The 15,244-nt window shown below is 55.2% G+C and overlaps 5 protein-coding genes across 5 annotated transcripts; 3 read left to right on the top strand and 2 right to left on the bottom strand.

Moving 5' to 3' along the window:
* Positions 1 to 811: 811 nt before the first annotated feature.
* On the top strand, positions 812 to 2,225 carry LRP88_06036 (translation elongation factor Tu; the record flags this gene model as incomplete). Its single annotated transcript, XM_083242578.1, has 2 exons — positions 812 to 1,015; positions 1,092 to 2,225. The coding sequence occupies 2 exons, from the start codon at positions 812 to 814 to the stop codon at positions 2,223 to 2,225; spliced, it is 1,338 nt and encodes a 445-aa protein (XP_083101514.1).
* A 1,508-nt stretch (positions 2,226 to 3,733) lies between these two features.
* On the top strand, positions 3,734 to 4,915 carry LRP88_06035 (thioredoxin-like protein; the record flags this gene model as incomplete). Its single annotated transcript, XM_083242577.1, has 2 exons — positions 3,734 to 4,244; positions 4,299 to 4,915. 2 exons carry the CDS (start codon positions 3,734 to 3,736, stop codon positions 4,913 to 4,915), a joined length of 1,128 nt encoding a protein of 375 aa, XP_083101513.1.
* A 197-nt stretch (positions 4,916 to 5,112) lies between these two features.
* Positions 5,113 to 5,566, bottom strand: LRP88_06034 (heat shock factor binding protein 1-domain-containing protein; the record flags this gene model as incomplete). Its single annotated transcript, XM_083242576.1, has 3 exons — positions 5,113 to 5,198; positions 5,251 to 5,353; positions 5,513 to 5,566. 3 exons carry the CDS (start codon positions 5,564 to 5,566, stop codon positions 5,113 to 5,115), a joined length of 243 nt encoding a protein of 80 aa, XP_083101512.1.
* A 559-nt stretch (positions 5,567 to 6,125) lies between these two features.
* LRP88_06033 (uncharacterized protein) lies at positions 6,126 to 8,598 on the top strand (the record flags this gene model as incomplete). The annotated part of the gene is made up of 2 exons (XM_083242575.1): positions 6,126 to 8,418; positions 8,576 to 8,598. The coding sequence occupies 2 exons, from the start codon at positions 6,126 to 6,128 to the stop codon at positions 8,596 to 8,598; spliced, it is 2,316 nt and encodes a 771-aa protein (XP_083101511.1).
* Positions 8,599 to 8,921: 323 nt separating this feature from the next.
* LRP88_06032 (uncharacterized protein) lies at positions 8,922 to 11,198 on the bottom strand (the record flags this gene model as incomplete). Its single annotated transcript, XM_083242574.1, has 3 exons — positions 8,922 to 10,564; positions 10,616 to 10,782; positions 10,882 to 11,198. The coding sequence occupies 3 exons, from the start codon at positions 11,196 to 11,198 to the stop codon at positions 8,922 to 8,924; spliced, it is 2,127 nt and encodes a 708-aa protein (XP_083101510.1).
* Positions 11,199 to 15,244: the final 4,046 nt, after the last annotated feature.

Raw genomic sequence — 15,244 nt, 5'->3', positions numbered from 1 at the left:
TCGAGGCAATGAGGGATTAAATGAGATTCGTGGTGTTTGGGTGATGGTTGAGCTGAGATGAAGTGTTGGAGCATCAGGGTTTTATATGGCGCGCGAGTCGGGAGGTTTCTTTTTGGCTGGATTTCTCCGATGGAGCCGGCGCCCACTGGCCACATTGATTTGTTCTGGAACGGGGTGGCCAATTTGCCAACAATAAACACCGCAATTCAAGCGCTTTGTCCCTGGCTGATTACGGACACTCTTGAGTTATTTAATAAGTGGAATTGACATGGTTGCTGGACCGAGGCAGTCTTATTAGATGCTGTTGATCGTCGCGACAGCGTGTAAAGTGAAAGTTACAAGTTCCACCCAGACATTAACAGCGAGGAATGTTTCTTGCACGACATGAAAGCCAACACTACAGAATTATGTCACGAATTTTACCTCGAGCAAATAAAGGCATTAGCACCTCATCTGCCATCCTTCAGCATGTCCTAAACTCACCAATACCTCTCTTACACGCATCTTGAAGCTGGCCATGATCCCATGCCAGATGCACTCCACGTGACTTGATTAGTAGCTCTCGCCTCTGACTGGATGCCTTGATCCCTGGGCCAGCGGCTGGTCGGCTCCACCAAAAGAGACTCTCGAGCGGGCAAGAGCGACCAGAGCTGCTGTCGAGAAATTTTCGAAGCCTCATACCCGATCATCTCCTCCTCAGCAGCACCACCGCGTGTTCTGAATCCCCTCATCTCCCCTCCTTCTCCCTTCCCCTCTCCGTCTCCTTCTCGTCCTTTCGCAATTGGTCTTTATTATACCCAGAGCCGTCACAATGTCGACCGCCTTCCGATCTCTTGCGCCTTTCCTGCGCACCGCCCGCCACGGCCTCAAGGCGGCTCCCATCAACCCCCTCCAGTCCGCCCTCAAGAAGCAGAATGTCTCTGGCGTCCTCAACCTCTACCGCACATACGCCGTCTTTGAGCGATCAAAGCCCCATGTGAACATTGGTACCATTGGTCACGTCGATCACGGAAAGGTACGAATCTACTTGCAGCGCACCGTTCCATCAATTGGTAGCGAAAAAAAACCTCGGCTGACATGATAATTCCCAGACTACCCTCTCCGCTGCCATCACCAAGCGACAGGCCGAGAAGGGCCTCGCCAACTTCCTCGAGTATGGTGCCATTGACAAGGCTCCCGAGGAGCGAAAGCGTGGTATCACCATCTCCACTGCTCACATCGAGTACTCTACCGACAACCGCCACTACTCCCACGTCGACTGCCCTGGTCACGCCGATTACATCAAGAACATGATTACTGGTGCTGCCAACATGGACGGCGCTATTATTGTCGTCGCTGCCTCTGACGGTCAGATGCCCCAGACCCGTGAGCACTTGCTGCTCGCCCGTCAGGTCGGTGTCCAGAAGATTGTCGTCTTCGTCAACAAGGTCGATGCCATCGATGACCCCGAGATGCTTGAGCTCGTCGAGATGGAGATGCGTGAGCTCCTCAACACCTACGGCTTCGAGGGTGACGAGACCCCTGTCATCATGGGCTCTGCTCTCATGTCCCTCCAGAACCAGCGCCCCGAGATCGGTAGCCAGAAGATTGACGAGCTCCTTGCCGCCGTCGACGAGTGGATCCCTACCCCCGAGCGTGACCTTGACAAGCCCTTCCTCATGTCCGTTGAGGATGTCTTCTCCATTGCCGGCCGTGGTACCGTCGTCTCTGGCCGTGTCGAGCGTGGTGTCCTGAAGCGCGACCAGGAGATTGAGCTCGTCGGCAAGGGTAACGAGGTCATCAAGACCAAGGTCACCGACATTGAGACCTTCAAGAAGTCTTGCGAGCAGTCCCAGGCTGGTGATAACTCTGGTCTCCTCATCCGAGGTGTCCGCCGTGAGGATGTCCGCCGTGGTATGGTCGTCTGCGCTCCCGGCACCGTCAAGTCCCACACTCAGTTCCTTTCTTCCCTCTACGTCCTCACCAAGGAGGAGGGTGGCCGACACACTGGCTTCCAGGAGCACTACCGACCCCAGCTCTACCTCCGAACTGCTGATGAGTCCATCGACCTGACCTTCCCCGAGGGTACCGAGGACGCCAGCAGCAAGATGGTCATGCCCGGTGACAACACCGAGATGGTCATCACCATGGGCCACCCCAACGCCATTGAGGTCGGTCAGCGATTCAACATCCGTGAGGGTGGCCGAACCGTCGCTACCGGTCTCTGCACCCGTATCCTCAAGTAAAGGAGAGGTGTTATTATAGACAGGAGAGGAAAAATTTTGGGGTAGTGTACGAATTATGGCGCTCATGTGAAACCGGGCATTGTCTCCCACTTTGAGTCCAGTTTGGCTCTTGTATATCTAGGTACGGCCGGGGGGGCTCAAAGATCTCCGCTCTGCTTCCTCCCGTTGTCTTGACGATTGTAATGTAGACAAAATTGGGGAGGCAGTAATAAGACATGTAAAACTAGCACTTGAATTTTTGCGTTGAAGTGATGTTTTTGTGACATTTCGGTGATGTTTCTCATAATTGTTGTCTCGTGAACGAGTCGTTCCGGCTCGGCATCTCAAGCCAATGGGCACAGTGAGTTTAATCGATTTCATGTGTATTGATTATCATCTTCACAATGAACCGACACGCTTCATAACCATAATCCAGTCATGTTGGCAGACGAGGATAGTCCGGACACACAGACATGTGAGGTCCAATGCAATGGTATTCGTCTATCCTCGGAGGATGTTCGTCAGACGCACGATCTTCCTAAGGGACCCAAGCAAGCCATAAAACTCCTGTTCCAAGCGGCCGCCCTCCGAGTGCTTTTTTGTGCGCAAGGCCTTGACTTTCTGCCGAGAGTTCCCCCATCCACTACTTGTTCTCTCTCAACAACCCCCCCTTAACCGAGAAAACTTGGTGTCATGATGATCGTTTATCGGTACTGTAGAGACGATCGGTCAGTCTCCATTCGTGCCTCTTATTGTCGGGGCCCCTTGGGTAGGGGAATATCGTGTTCGCTCGAAACTCACCTTGTTGAAGCCAATGTCCTTGGCCTTCTCACGGAAGCACTGACGGCAGAGGTTGAGGTCGTACTTGCGGATAAGACCGGCCTTGTGCTTGCAGACGCGGCTACAGAGCGAGAGAATGTCAGCATATTTTCGTTCGAGGCGGGCATTGTCATCGAGGTTTCCCCCGTCGCTTGGGGATTTTCGCGGCCGGGGAGGAAGGAGATAAATCGTACCAGCTGCGAGAGCCCTTGCCGTAGCTTCGGGGGCGCGAGTTCCAGACGCTTTCGTGAGACATGGTTGCGGTGCTTGGGGGGGATGACCGAAAGCTGGAGTTTGCGGGATGGTTGAATTCGCGAGGGTTGAAATTCGGCGGGAAATTTTGTGTGAATTCAACGAGACGTACTGCGCACCGATTGGAGGGTTCCGCAGCCCCAGCCCAGACGAGGGTGAGCGTGGGGCATCCTGCACGTGACCAGAGCTGTGTCTTATGTCACGTGCTCCTTTCAAGGTGACGACAGTAGCGCTAGCGGCGGGAGCTCACCCTGCCTTAGCTCGTCCCGCTTACCTCACCGGTCCGTTCACCTACAAGGGCTATTCCGTTGCAAGCTGGCATCTCGGGTGGATTTCCAAGCAACCACCGAGCAACAAAGCTCATCTTACGATTGTGTTTTTGATCAGCTCTATTCTTCTTCATCCAATTACTTCATCTCCTTCGTAAAAGTCAACTTCCTCGAGGCCTTCCATCCACAATGGTCTTGATCAAGAGCTTCGTGCTCTCGGCCCTCGCTGCTACAGTGGCAGCCAAGTCGGCCGTTATCGAGCTCCTCCCCTCCAACTTCGACAAGATCGTCCTCAAGTCCGGCAAGCCTACGCTCGTCGAGTTCTTTGCGCCGTGGTGCGGCCACTGCAAGAAGCTCGCCCCCGTCTGGGAGGAGCTTGCCTTTGCCTACGAGCACACCGACAAGGTCCAGATCGCCAAGGTCGACGCCGACGCCCAGCGCGAGCTCGGAAAGCGATTCGGCATCCAGGGCTTCCCGACCCTCAAGTTCTTTGACGGAAAGAGCGACAAGCCCCAGGAGTACAAGTCTGGCCGCGACCTCGAGAGCCTTACCGAGTTTATTGTTGAGAAGACTGGTGTCAAGCCCAAGAAGAAGCTTGAGCTGCCCAGCGAGGTTGCCATCTTGAACGATGGTTCGTTCGCCGAGACCATTGGTGGAGACAAGAACGTCCTGGTTGCCTTTACCGCTCCTTGGTGTGGCCGTAAGTGTTCCCTTGGGTGAATTGCTGGCGAACTCTACTCATTCGTTTCTCTAGACTGCAAGAACCTTGCTCCCACCTGGGAGGATGTTGCGACCGACTTCGTCAACGACAAGAATGTTGTGATTGCCAAGGTTGATGCTGAGGCTCCCAACAGCAAGGCCGTCACCGAGCAGCAGGGCGTCAAGTCCTACCCCACCATCAAGTGGTTCCCTGCCGGCAGCAAGGAGGCTGTCGCCTACGAGGGCGGTCGCAGCGAGGAGGCCATCCTTGCTTGGGTTAACAAGCACGCTGGAACTCACCGTGTTCCCGGCGGTGGCCTGAATGCCATTGCTGGTACTGTTGAGTCTCTTGACACTCTTGTCGCCAAGATTGCCGGTGGCGCCGCTCTTGCTGAGGTTGCCGCCGAGGTCAAGAAGGAGGTCGAAGGCCTTACAGATGCTATTCAGCAGAAGTACGCCGAGTACTACGTCCGTGTGTTTGATAAGCTTAGCCAGAACAACGACTGGGCGTCCAAGGAGCTCACCCGACTGGATGGCATCTTGTCCAAGGGCGGGCTGGCCCCGACCAAGCGAGACCAGATCCAGCAGAAGACCAACGTCCTCCGCAAGTTCCTCGAGAAGGCCGAGGAGAAGATTGAGGAGAAGGTCGAGGAGCTCAAGGATGAGCTATAAAGGATTAGGAATGTGAACAACAAAAGGCAAGAGAAAGCGAGTACAAAATCATCAAGGCTTATATAGTAGAGTCTTTGGTTACTTGATGTCATGACTGAAATAACGTAACAATGAGGCAGCTTCGTTCTATGCGTGAAGACCAACCACCTTTCGTGAAGAACAACCCAAACGCCCCGCAATTGGACAGTAAATGCGCTTTACGACTTTGTCGAGCCTCCGTCCTTGGATTTGCTTTCTTGGAGGGCTGCCTCGAGGTTATCGAGCCTCCGAGACATCTCATCCACTTTGCAAGGTCAGCGTGGGGCAGAGTGCATGACTGCGGGCAGAAGACTTACTCTTGGCAAAGATCTCTGAGGAGACGCCAGCAAACTTGTTGGACAGTGAGTTGAGGAGCTCCTCGACGGCGGCTGTGACATCGGCACGAGCATCATCCGAAGACTACAGGAGGGAGGATGGTCAGTGGCGTCGTCGAGACTTGGGCCATGGGGGCACTCTGCAGTCGGCGCTTTCTCTGATGCAGCTGGTCGTGTGTAACACGGCATGCATCAAAGCTGCTGAATGGTGGGCGAGCAGAGTCGAGAGGACAATAGCACATACGTTCTCAGGCTTGAGGCCTGCAGGGGTCTCTGACTTGGGGTCGTTGCTAGCCATGATGCTCTCTGTTTTGGTTGCGACGAGGGTGGCACGAGAGTGGTCTATTCACAATTGCCTGTCGTCTCTAGGAGCGACCACGGAAAAAAGAGAGGATAGGAGAAAAAGACTGGGTTGTTTGTGTTGCAAGTGTGCGTCCTTTTCCCCCCCTTGGGTTGTAGCTTAGGTAGTCGTGGGATTGTTTGTTCAGTGGCTGTTGATAGAAATGGCCCGTATTCGTACTGTGTCCTCTGTACTGATGTGAATGGCCCCGGCGGATACGGCGTTTCTCGGCTTCCGCCAGTGGAGGGAGGTCGGGGGGCAGGCGCATTGCGGGCACCTCAGGCCCACCTGGCACATTCCGTCATGAACGGATACGTACCACGCTCACAAATGGCCGTCTGCAAGTGAAGGCAGCTCACTCACACTCATATCATTGACATCCATCTTGAAACACGCGCCATCACATCAACCATCAACAAACACTTAACTATTTTCTTGAGGGGCCGTTCAGCAGTCACCATCGTCCTTAGCAGACCTAGCATGTTGCAGCGGTAGTCGCGTGCCGCCGCGGGTCATCATGCCGCAAGCGCAGCATCCGATCGCCACGATCGCCTTCATCATATTTATTATCTGGCTCGTTTTTCCTGAGGGCGACTACTCGAGTCAGTCTCTCACATTGTCTGACCTGGCCGCGGAAAGACTGGGCCGCTTTCACGATGCGCTCGACGTGTTGAATGCCTCGCGCTGGGGGGACTTTACCCCTGCTCCGAAGAAGGGATCCAAGACTAAGCCTTCCTACTTGAATCTTACGGGGTTCCGCGAGGAGGACAAGTTTGCTTGGAAAGACTTGAATCGGTTCCGTGAGAGGAGCTTGGAATTCAGTCGACATGCCATACCGCCGGTCGGAGGCAAGAATCTTTGGGATGCTGGAGAGGGGGATGCAGTTTGGATGAATGCGTCAGGGACAGTCCAAGGTGAGTGGGTGAAGCGCAAAGGTTCTGCGGCTAGAGGGTATGACAGCTATAACCTCACCAAAGTTGCTCCCGGGATGGATTGGATAGGCGACGAGGTCCCTTGGGCACGCAACATTACTGGCACCTCGGGACGAATGATGTTACGACTCGAAGGGAACAAGACGGTCAACGAGTACGAGCAACTACCAGCTCAAACCAACACACCTGTCGCTGGTGGTCTCATCCGAAGTGTCAAGGGCACAACGACTGTCGAGGATATGTTGGGTTCAGGCCATGACTGGGAGATGAAGCTATGGGGTGTCCATTGGCCACGACAGGGTGTCATCTTGATGACAACTACAAGCGAGAAGTTCGAGGGTATATTCGGTCTGCCACACCTGGCACCGAGTGAAGACTTCTTCCAGTCCAGCCAGAGACTACTCAACCAGTCGATCGCCCGGACTATTGCAAGGAAGGAAGAAAACATCTATGTCGACCAGACGGTTCCATGGACATCGGATCTTGAGAATCCCATGTATACCACCAACCCATCACCACATTGCGAGTACATCATGTACGCCCAAGTCTACCCACCCAGTCGACAACACTTCAACCTGGACCCGAACGAGCCAACCAGAGACGCCATGGAGTCAATCATTGATGCAATTGAATCAGAGTTACAGTCACCGGTGGGCGCGCCGATTCCCAAGATTCCCAAGCTCCAGATATCCGCCGTCATTTACTCTCCAGACTGCGGGTTCTTCCTCGAGACTAAAGGACCCCCTGACTTTAGCCCTAGTGAGGCCCAACATCTCACCGGCATGAAGATGGAGGTGCAGATTTACCAGGTGAAGACGTGGATTCTAGTCTACGCCGTCATCGTCTTTGCGCAAGTCAATCTGCTCAAGAACCAGATGCGCGAATCGTGTACACCCTCGACTATGGGTCGCGTCAGCTTCTGGACCATTGCCACGATGATCATGGTTGACGGCATGACCTTTACTGCCGCTGCTACGTGGGTTTCTTCAGCTGCTGCTACCTTCTTACCCACGCTGGCACTCCTGTTTGCCGCGTTCCTGTCCATGACCATCGGGGGCAGCTTCTTGGCCAAGATCCATGAAGTTCAACTTCCCGAGGCACGTCCGCGTCGTGACCGGGACCAGACATCGAGCACCTCCACCAGCAGCCCCGATAGCACGCCGGCCTCGGCCACCCCGAATCCCACCAGCACCGGCACCGGCTCACTCCTCCCGGCCCCGGTAACCGCAAGACAGCCGGCGATACGTCCGCCGCCGTCTCAGCCCGTCATTGTCCCATCCGATCAGGACGTTGATGCCGAGATTGCCGCCTCCGCAACTCCAGTGCCTGGAGCTACAACCGCCGACCGCACACCCCCTCCTCCCCAATCATTCCAGAGCATCATCAGCCGCCTTATACTCACCTCCTTGTGTATCATCTTCTTGGCTATCTCCTCCTCAACTTGGTATCCCAGCCTCCGCTCCCTGTTCCTCAATCTTTGCATATTCTTGTACTTCTCGCTCTGGATTCCCCAGATCTACCGCAACACCCGCCGAAACTGTCGTCGCGCCCTCACATGGTCCTTCGTCCTCGGCCAGTCCATCCTCCGTCTCCTCCCTGTCGCCTACTTCTGGGCCAAGGAAGACAACTTTCTCTATGCCAGACCCGACCGTCACGCCTTCCTCGTATTTTGCGCATGGCTCTGGATCCAGCTCATTATCCTCGCTGCTCAGGACGTCATCGGTCCACGCTTTGGTGTCCCAGCCGGCTGGACCCCTGATGCCTGGGACTACCACCCCGTCCTCCGAGAAGACGGCCTCGAGGCTGGCGGCCTGCCCATTGGTCTTGTCGCTGACGACACCCCGGGTATCGAACGGGCTCGCTCCGGCGACGACGGCAGTAAGAAGCGAAGCTCTACCCGGAGCATTGACTGCGCCATCTGCCGTGAGGTCCTCGAGGTCCCCGTGCTCACGGCCGAGGATGAGGATACAGGAGTGGCGGGCGTTTTTGCGCGCCGCTTATACATGGTTACGCCCTGCAGGCACATTTTCCATAGCGCATGTCTTGAGGGTTGGATGAGGTTCCGGCTTCAGTGCCCTATATGCCGAGAGGAACTACCACCACTATGATCACAGTTGAATAATTGCTTGTGTAGAATTGCTTGGCTTAACATGGCGTTGGTGGATATAATCTGTGTTGGGCACAATAAACATCAAACGTCTTTCTTGAGTGTCCGTCTATTTAACATTGTCTTTATACGGCGCTTGAACGCTTCAACTTTTTTACATTATGCATTGACATGTACAGAGTGCCCATATCCCACAGACCAACCATGTCCAGGTGGGTTAGATGAGGGATCTAATAATCTTATATGTAACCAATCGGCCTTCTATATCAAACGCTCACCATGTGAGCCGAGTCTGCCGGAACTTGGGATCGGGCAACCCAGGTTGGAGACCGCGAGTGCCGACTTGCAACTCTGCAACTCGGGCACGCAAGTCAAAGTCGACCGAGCGTATCATTACACGCTTCTCTTCCGGGACTATTCGTGGAATAGGTCTCGCGCTGCCATCGCTCGGGAATGACTCTACCCCCATTGCAAGTGAGTCTGATTCCTCAAGGTTCATGACCCAGGTACTGATATGTGCCACCATCTCGCTATCCCACATACCCTCGCGACGGGCGCTACTGCGCAGGAGCTGAATAGCTTGTCGTCGAGTCCCAGGGTCACGACACTTGGTTGCCACAACGAAAAGGGGGGCGATGATGCCCAGATCAGCAGCAAACCGGGGCTTGATGTGGGGAGCTGAGAATCCTCCGCTCGAGAAGAAGTCTTGGCTCTGCCAATGCTGGTGTTGTTGGTGTTGACATTGCTCAGGGCTAGGGCAGTCTCGAAGGGCGGCACGTCGCTCCTCGTCACTAATTATCTCGAAACCCAACTCGACCATGGTCCGGAACTGAGGGAGGAAAGCATCAAAATCCGACTCTTTGTCGCTGAACATCATCAGGTATAGTATTTGCCCGTTCGTTGCCAGCATCTTCAGGGCAGCAATACCAGCCTTCTCCTGAGGATTGACAGATGGGCTGTGCCGTGACTGGAATATGCTGTCAAAGGCACTGTACCAAGTCTCGATCTGACCCCTGAACTGGAGGCCATAATCTCTCCACGACTGAGGGAGTGTGCCCTTGAGGTCCGTTTTTATGGCGAATAACCCTTCGATATACCGCATTATTCTCGCATTCAACATGTCGCAGGCTATACGGGCTTCGAGGACCGAGGTGAATGTTTCGGGGATAGTCCAAGGCTCTTCATGCGGAGGAGAGCTAGGGCGACTTGAACCGGGGGACTGCGGTTGTGGGGGCGAGCTGAGTCGAATGCTAAAGGGTTGTGGGAAGTGGAAGGCCATATCATAGGATTTCGCTTGTATTGCCAGACGTGTAAAGATAGTAACGAGCTCCTCTTCGACGGGGTCTTCTGCGGCCGGTAATAGTCGTTCCCTTTGCTGAGCACGAAAGGTGTTGAGTAAGGAGAGCCCTGTTTGTATCTGGTGGATTGCTTGCCTATGGTCTCCAATAAAGGAGTCGAAGCAGGCTAATAGCACATTTGCCATGATGAGAACCTTGTGTGATCTCTGGTCCTGGCTGTTCAGCTTGACGAGGGCATTGCACGCATCGGAATAACGCTTGATGGCCACCTGCCAGTGACTCCTGACCATCTCAGCACGAGCATCAGCGCTCAACCCAGGACGAGCATGCGCATTTGGCTCGGCCGTCTGCTCAAGGGTCTGATACAAGGCACCCAGGGCGATGACGGCGCACTTGATGGCATCTTCGGCGTGACATTCCTGCAAGACGCGGCGAGTCCAAAAGGAGTTGTCGAAGAAGCCTGACAGCTCGCTAGCCGTGTACGACCGGAAGATTTCGAAGTAGAAGCCCTCGTTTGACGGTAGTTGCAGACCCAAGGAAGGCTGGTAAGTGGTAGGAGATGCAGATGGTGTCCCGGGAGAGGCGGTCCTCAGTGTCGCTAATGACGTTCTTTGGCGGGCTCGACGAGGTGGCAGATGAAAGTCGTTGTGGAGCGGAACGATTGCGGTGCTTGGAGTAGCCTGAGTCTCGCCAGCTGGCATGGGCTTCGGTGCTATTCGGACCTCCTCGAAGGGGCGAGCGCTGCGGCTAGGGGGTGGGTAGCCAGTGCAGACTTTGTTGCTTCGAACACAGTTCGTGCAGGCTGGACGAGCCTCGTCACACTTGACTCTTCGTTGCCTGTACAAGGACCGGTGTAAGACTCTGGACACGATCGTGTCGAAGTGGCGAAGGGGTCAAGCGATGAGGGGGTGCGCGAGAAGGGGGAGGGAGACGAACTTGCAGTTGGTACATCCTGTCTTCACCTTTGGCTTGCTGGTCCGGACACGTTTTGGCTTGAGCTGTACGGGTGCTTTACCAGTTGATGAGGTCTTAGCAGAGTCTGAAGAAGCGGCAGCGGGTCCAGAAGAAGAGGCTGCCGCTGAAGCAGTACTGGAGGCGATATTTGGGTCGCCGCTGGTGACAGGAGTAACTGGGTTACTAGAGGCGGGAGAGATGTTGCTGCTGCTGCTTTCTATATACGGATTATCTATGGTGTTGAAGCTGCCGAAGGTGGAGAGATCCAAAGAGTAACTTGAAGACGGCTGAGCCTCCAAAAAAGGTGGAAGGGCCGGGGGGGCCGTGGTTGCTGATGTTGGAGTTCCAGTTGGGTTTGGGTTTGGGTTTGGATTTGTCGACCCAGAGGAAGGCACAACCGGGGTCGGATCGATACCCCGATCTGAACCCGCTTCTGCTTCTTCTCCCTGTACCGCTTTCGCGGGTCGAGGCGATATGGATTCCTCTTTTATCCAGCTTTCGGCCATGGGTTCGATTCAACAAACAGCTACTACCCGGCTGACAAGACAAGACAAGACTCAGAGTGTTGGTTCGAACACCTAGCTTCGGATCGCCGGTTTCCCCCCCACGATAGCTCCAGGGCCCAGCACGTTTTCTAGCGCAACTCGTTTCGGCCGAGATGGCTGGGAGCCAGGGGTCAAGAGCGAATAGTCAGAAAGATGGCCAGGGGCATCTGTGACAGGGAAGATAAGATGGTGAAGGTGGAGGGAGTAAGATGAAGATGGGGGGCCGAAGAGTGGGAAAAGAGACAGGTCAGGAGAGGACGGGAGGAGGAGGAGAAGTGGAAGAAGTCGTCACGAAAAGAATAAAACAAGTCGACGGCTCAACACAGACAAGTACAAGCACAAGGGAAGCCGGCTCACGGGCGCCTCCAGCCCTTTCTATAGCTCTGCTGGGTCATGGAATCCCGGGGGCAGATCAAGCGTCACAAGCGCGATGGAGCCAATATCACTCCTCTGGCTCGAGTTGCCGCAGCGGCTGTCGGAGACACCAGAACCAAACACGGGCTCGAGGCAGAGAAACAAGCAAGACATGGAAGCACCAGACCAGACCAGACCAGAGCAGGAGGGACCTCCCCTAGCTAGCTAGACGGGATAGGGCAGACACCAAGAGATGGCCGCGTCTTCATCCTCGTCCTTCGCTGTTCGCTGTGGGGAGAGGAACAGCCCGGAGGATGGAAATGCAAGCAAGGCCCCCCCTCCCCCTCCCCAGCGTCAGAAGGGTCAGTCAATCAAGCACAAGATGGATCATGGATCGTCGTGTGGATTCCTCTGGGCGCATCTCGCCTGCTCGCTATTCCCACCGTCAACCCAACCCACGCCGGGTCTGCCAAACTGGGAGTAGCATGGTCTGTGTAACCGTCACTAAGACGAGTGATGGCGGCGAGACAGGCGAGACAGGCGCTGCAAGACGTATTGCTAGACGCAAGCAACAGCCATGCTATGCCATGGCGAGTGCTCGGAGCGCGTACACACCTCTGCAGGGTGTTTGATGACCATGCTATAGGTAGTTGCCTACTAACTACAGATACTTGACTTTCTAGGCGCAGGGCCACGCAACGAGCCAGGATGGATGCTTGGAGAAAGCTGTGATGCCTTTCCGCATGGGGATGCCATGGGATCGGATGAGTGGACGGATGGCATCCCGTCCATGGGACTGGAACCTTTTGACGGGGGCTCCCGTCTTCGTCCCCAGCATGTATGTAACTCAGCAGGAGGAGTCTCTCCTCCTCCACTCCGTAGCAGGCTAATAGGCTGTCTGTCCATGTCTGATGAGATCCATGGTGGATGGACATGCCTTCAGCGCATGTACCGCGCCCCGAGGCCGCTCTAGCGCATCTCGTTAGCGCGGGCTCGTGGGCTGGGCTCCATTGTTCGCCCCGGGCCTAGCAGTAGGGTTGCCTCCTTGTTGGCTTCCATCGAGGAACCCCCTGGCTTGGAGCCCGCGCGGGTCAGCACTGACACTTGACAGGGGCGCTTGGTGCGTTCCTAGTGTTGGTAGCACAAGGGGCAGCGGCGGCCATGATGGAGACGGAGCCCAGACGCTGGGCTGGGCTAATTAGGTAGGCCGGGCTGGACTGGCGCTGGTTCGGATTCCATTGGAATCAGGAGGCGGCACGCTCGCTGCTTTTGTTAGGGGCGCTGTTAGCGCAGTGACGGCCGGGGGTGAGGGCGCTCTTTGACGTCTAGCTCTGAGACAATGACCAAGAGATTCATTCTTTTTCGAGTAAGCAACCATGTGCATTGATTAACTAACAACTCTTGCGATCCAAGACCAAGACTTGTTGGACTCTTGTTCACCCTTTCCAGAGACGCATAGTCTCGGCCCCAAGATCCATCTTGGCAGACTGGATGCCTCCGACATATCCCCGTCCATTGAAGATTGTATGTTCCAGCTCGAGAAAGGTATCCTGCTCGGCGAATTCCAAGTTGGGACATCCATGGTATCCGTGGCCGTCTCCATTGGGGGGTTAATAGACCCCCAGCGCGGCTGCTGCCATGGGTGCCATGGGTACCTACGTAATCCTCAAGGTGCAGTGGTGACGGCAGATGAAGTTGCAGAATCTCTGTCTACAACAACTCTAGACCTCACTATGGAAGGATTCTCGTTGGTGGAGTCGTAGACCATAGCCGCCTGTTTTTCAGTCACCGACTGTTTCCAATGGATGCTTCAAACATCACTGCTTGGCTTGCTTGCTTGCTCGACGCAGGGACTTGGCGGGCTAGAACTGGACCTGAGACTCCAGTACAGCCACGATCCTACCAGGGCATCAACGGTCGAGAACGACGTACGTACACCATCAGGCAGCAGAGATTCATCAAGCTAAGGAAGAGATAGTCCGGGTAGGAAGGATCTGACAAGGTCGATGAGTTCTTTTTTGAGCCCAGGCTTTCCAGATTTAGATGCGGGAGAGCCCTACGGCATACGAGTGTGGCTGTCTTGGATCACATCCATCCCATCAATGCCGCCATCCACGTCCCATCTCCTCACTGCCAAGCCTCGAGTATGCACCGGACAAGGTAGTTGTCGGATACAATCTCGTACCGTATCCCTTGCCTCCATTGAGGTACTGTAGCTAGCCCTGCTGGGCAACACCAGACGTCATGCTCTGCGTGGCTGCAGTCGCGCGAGCGTCTCGTGTCTCATCACAGCTATCCTATCCCATCCTCCAGCTGCGCATGTATGCGCATGTATCTATCTCATCTCAAGTTGACGCGAGCGGTAAAGCACGGCAACTTCCACTGACGGGGCGAGACGAGACTCCTCCTGTCCCGCCGTGCTGCCAAGACGACATCCCCACTCTGTGTGTCCAGCCATCGAATCCTCCCCTCGTGGGTGGCCTGTAGGATCGAGGTCCAACGGGACGGCTTATTAACCCGTCCCCGTTCTTTGGCTTCCCTTTCATGCTTATTCGTGTTACGGGGAAGGCCAACGTCACACACATCAAGGCATTGGCAGGATCTGTCTTTACGCAGTCTGTCCGGAGATTACCGCAATCTCCATTCCTGCTACACACATACAGCTTCAGCCTTACAGTAATGAAGATCTTGGGACGACGGCACCAACCAACAACTAGACTAGAGATGCCTCGCCGAAGCGGGACACACGGTCCGTCTTGGAAGCCGGGCCTTTCGATAGTTTGGGCGAACCCCTGACATGCCAGCCCTTCCCCCCTCCACTCCACGTGTGCTTTGGTCGATCATGCCCTGGGCCGTTGAGTTAGTTACTTGTCGCCAGCGGCGTCTCTTTTTGATAATTCTTTTCACTGCCACGATCAACTGTTTTCCCATCCATCGCTAACTAACACGAGCGCCCCTCCTTTCCAATTTTACATCATGTACCTGATCCTGGGACTGGCCTCTGCCAAGTGCGTCGATCCAGAAGAGCTGCGCCGGCCTCCTCACATAAGTTCCTCACGAAGGAGCCAACATCAGGCGATGACGGGTTTCAATCTCGGGGGTCCCCAGTGAACCCCCTGTAAATCCCACCGGCGGCCCAGCCCTACGTAGGTGGCTAACCCTCGTCCCTACCTACAGCGAAACCCTTCCGGAAGGGAGGGCCTGTCTTCCCGGCCGCTGTCGACAATGAGCTTGTTGAGACGGTCAGGGGTGGACTTGAGTAGTGTAGCGTGCGTAAAAACTTAACCGCGCTGGAATTGCCAAGGCCCTTGACGTCCCTGAGACTTGGCGGCTTCGCTGATCACGATAGTACGGGTACGTGTGTCGACTCCGCAAGGTTCAGCCCTTTCGGCCATGCTCCAAACCATTCGGCTCCGAACAAATCGAGGCTAAGGATGGCGGCCGAC

Source organism: Fusarium phalaenopsidis (assembly GCF_050370095.1).
Source record: "Fusarium phalaenopsidis strain FUZ10S chromosome Unknown contig_32296, whole genome shotgun sequence".
Classification (NCBI taxonomy): Eukaryota; Fungi; Ascomycota; class Sordariomycetes; order Hypocreales; family Nectriaceae; genus Fusarium; species Fusarium phalaenopsidis.
Note: the sequence above shows the minus strand (reverse complement) of the source record. Positions and strands in the feature narration are given on the sequence as shown.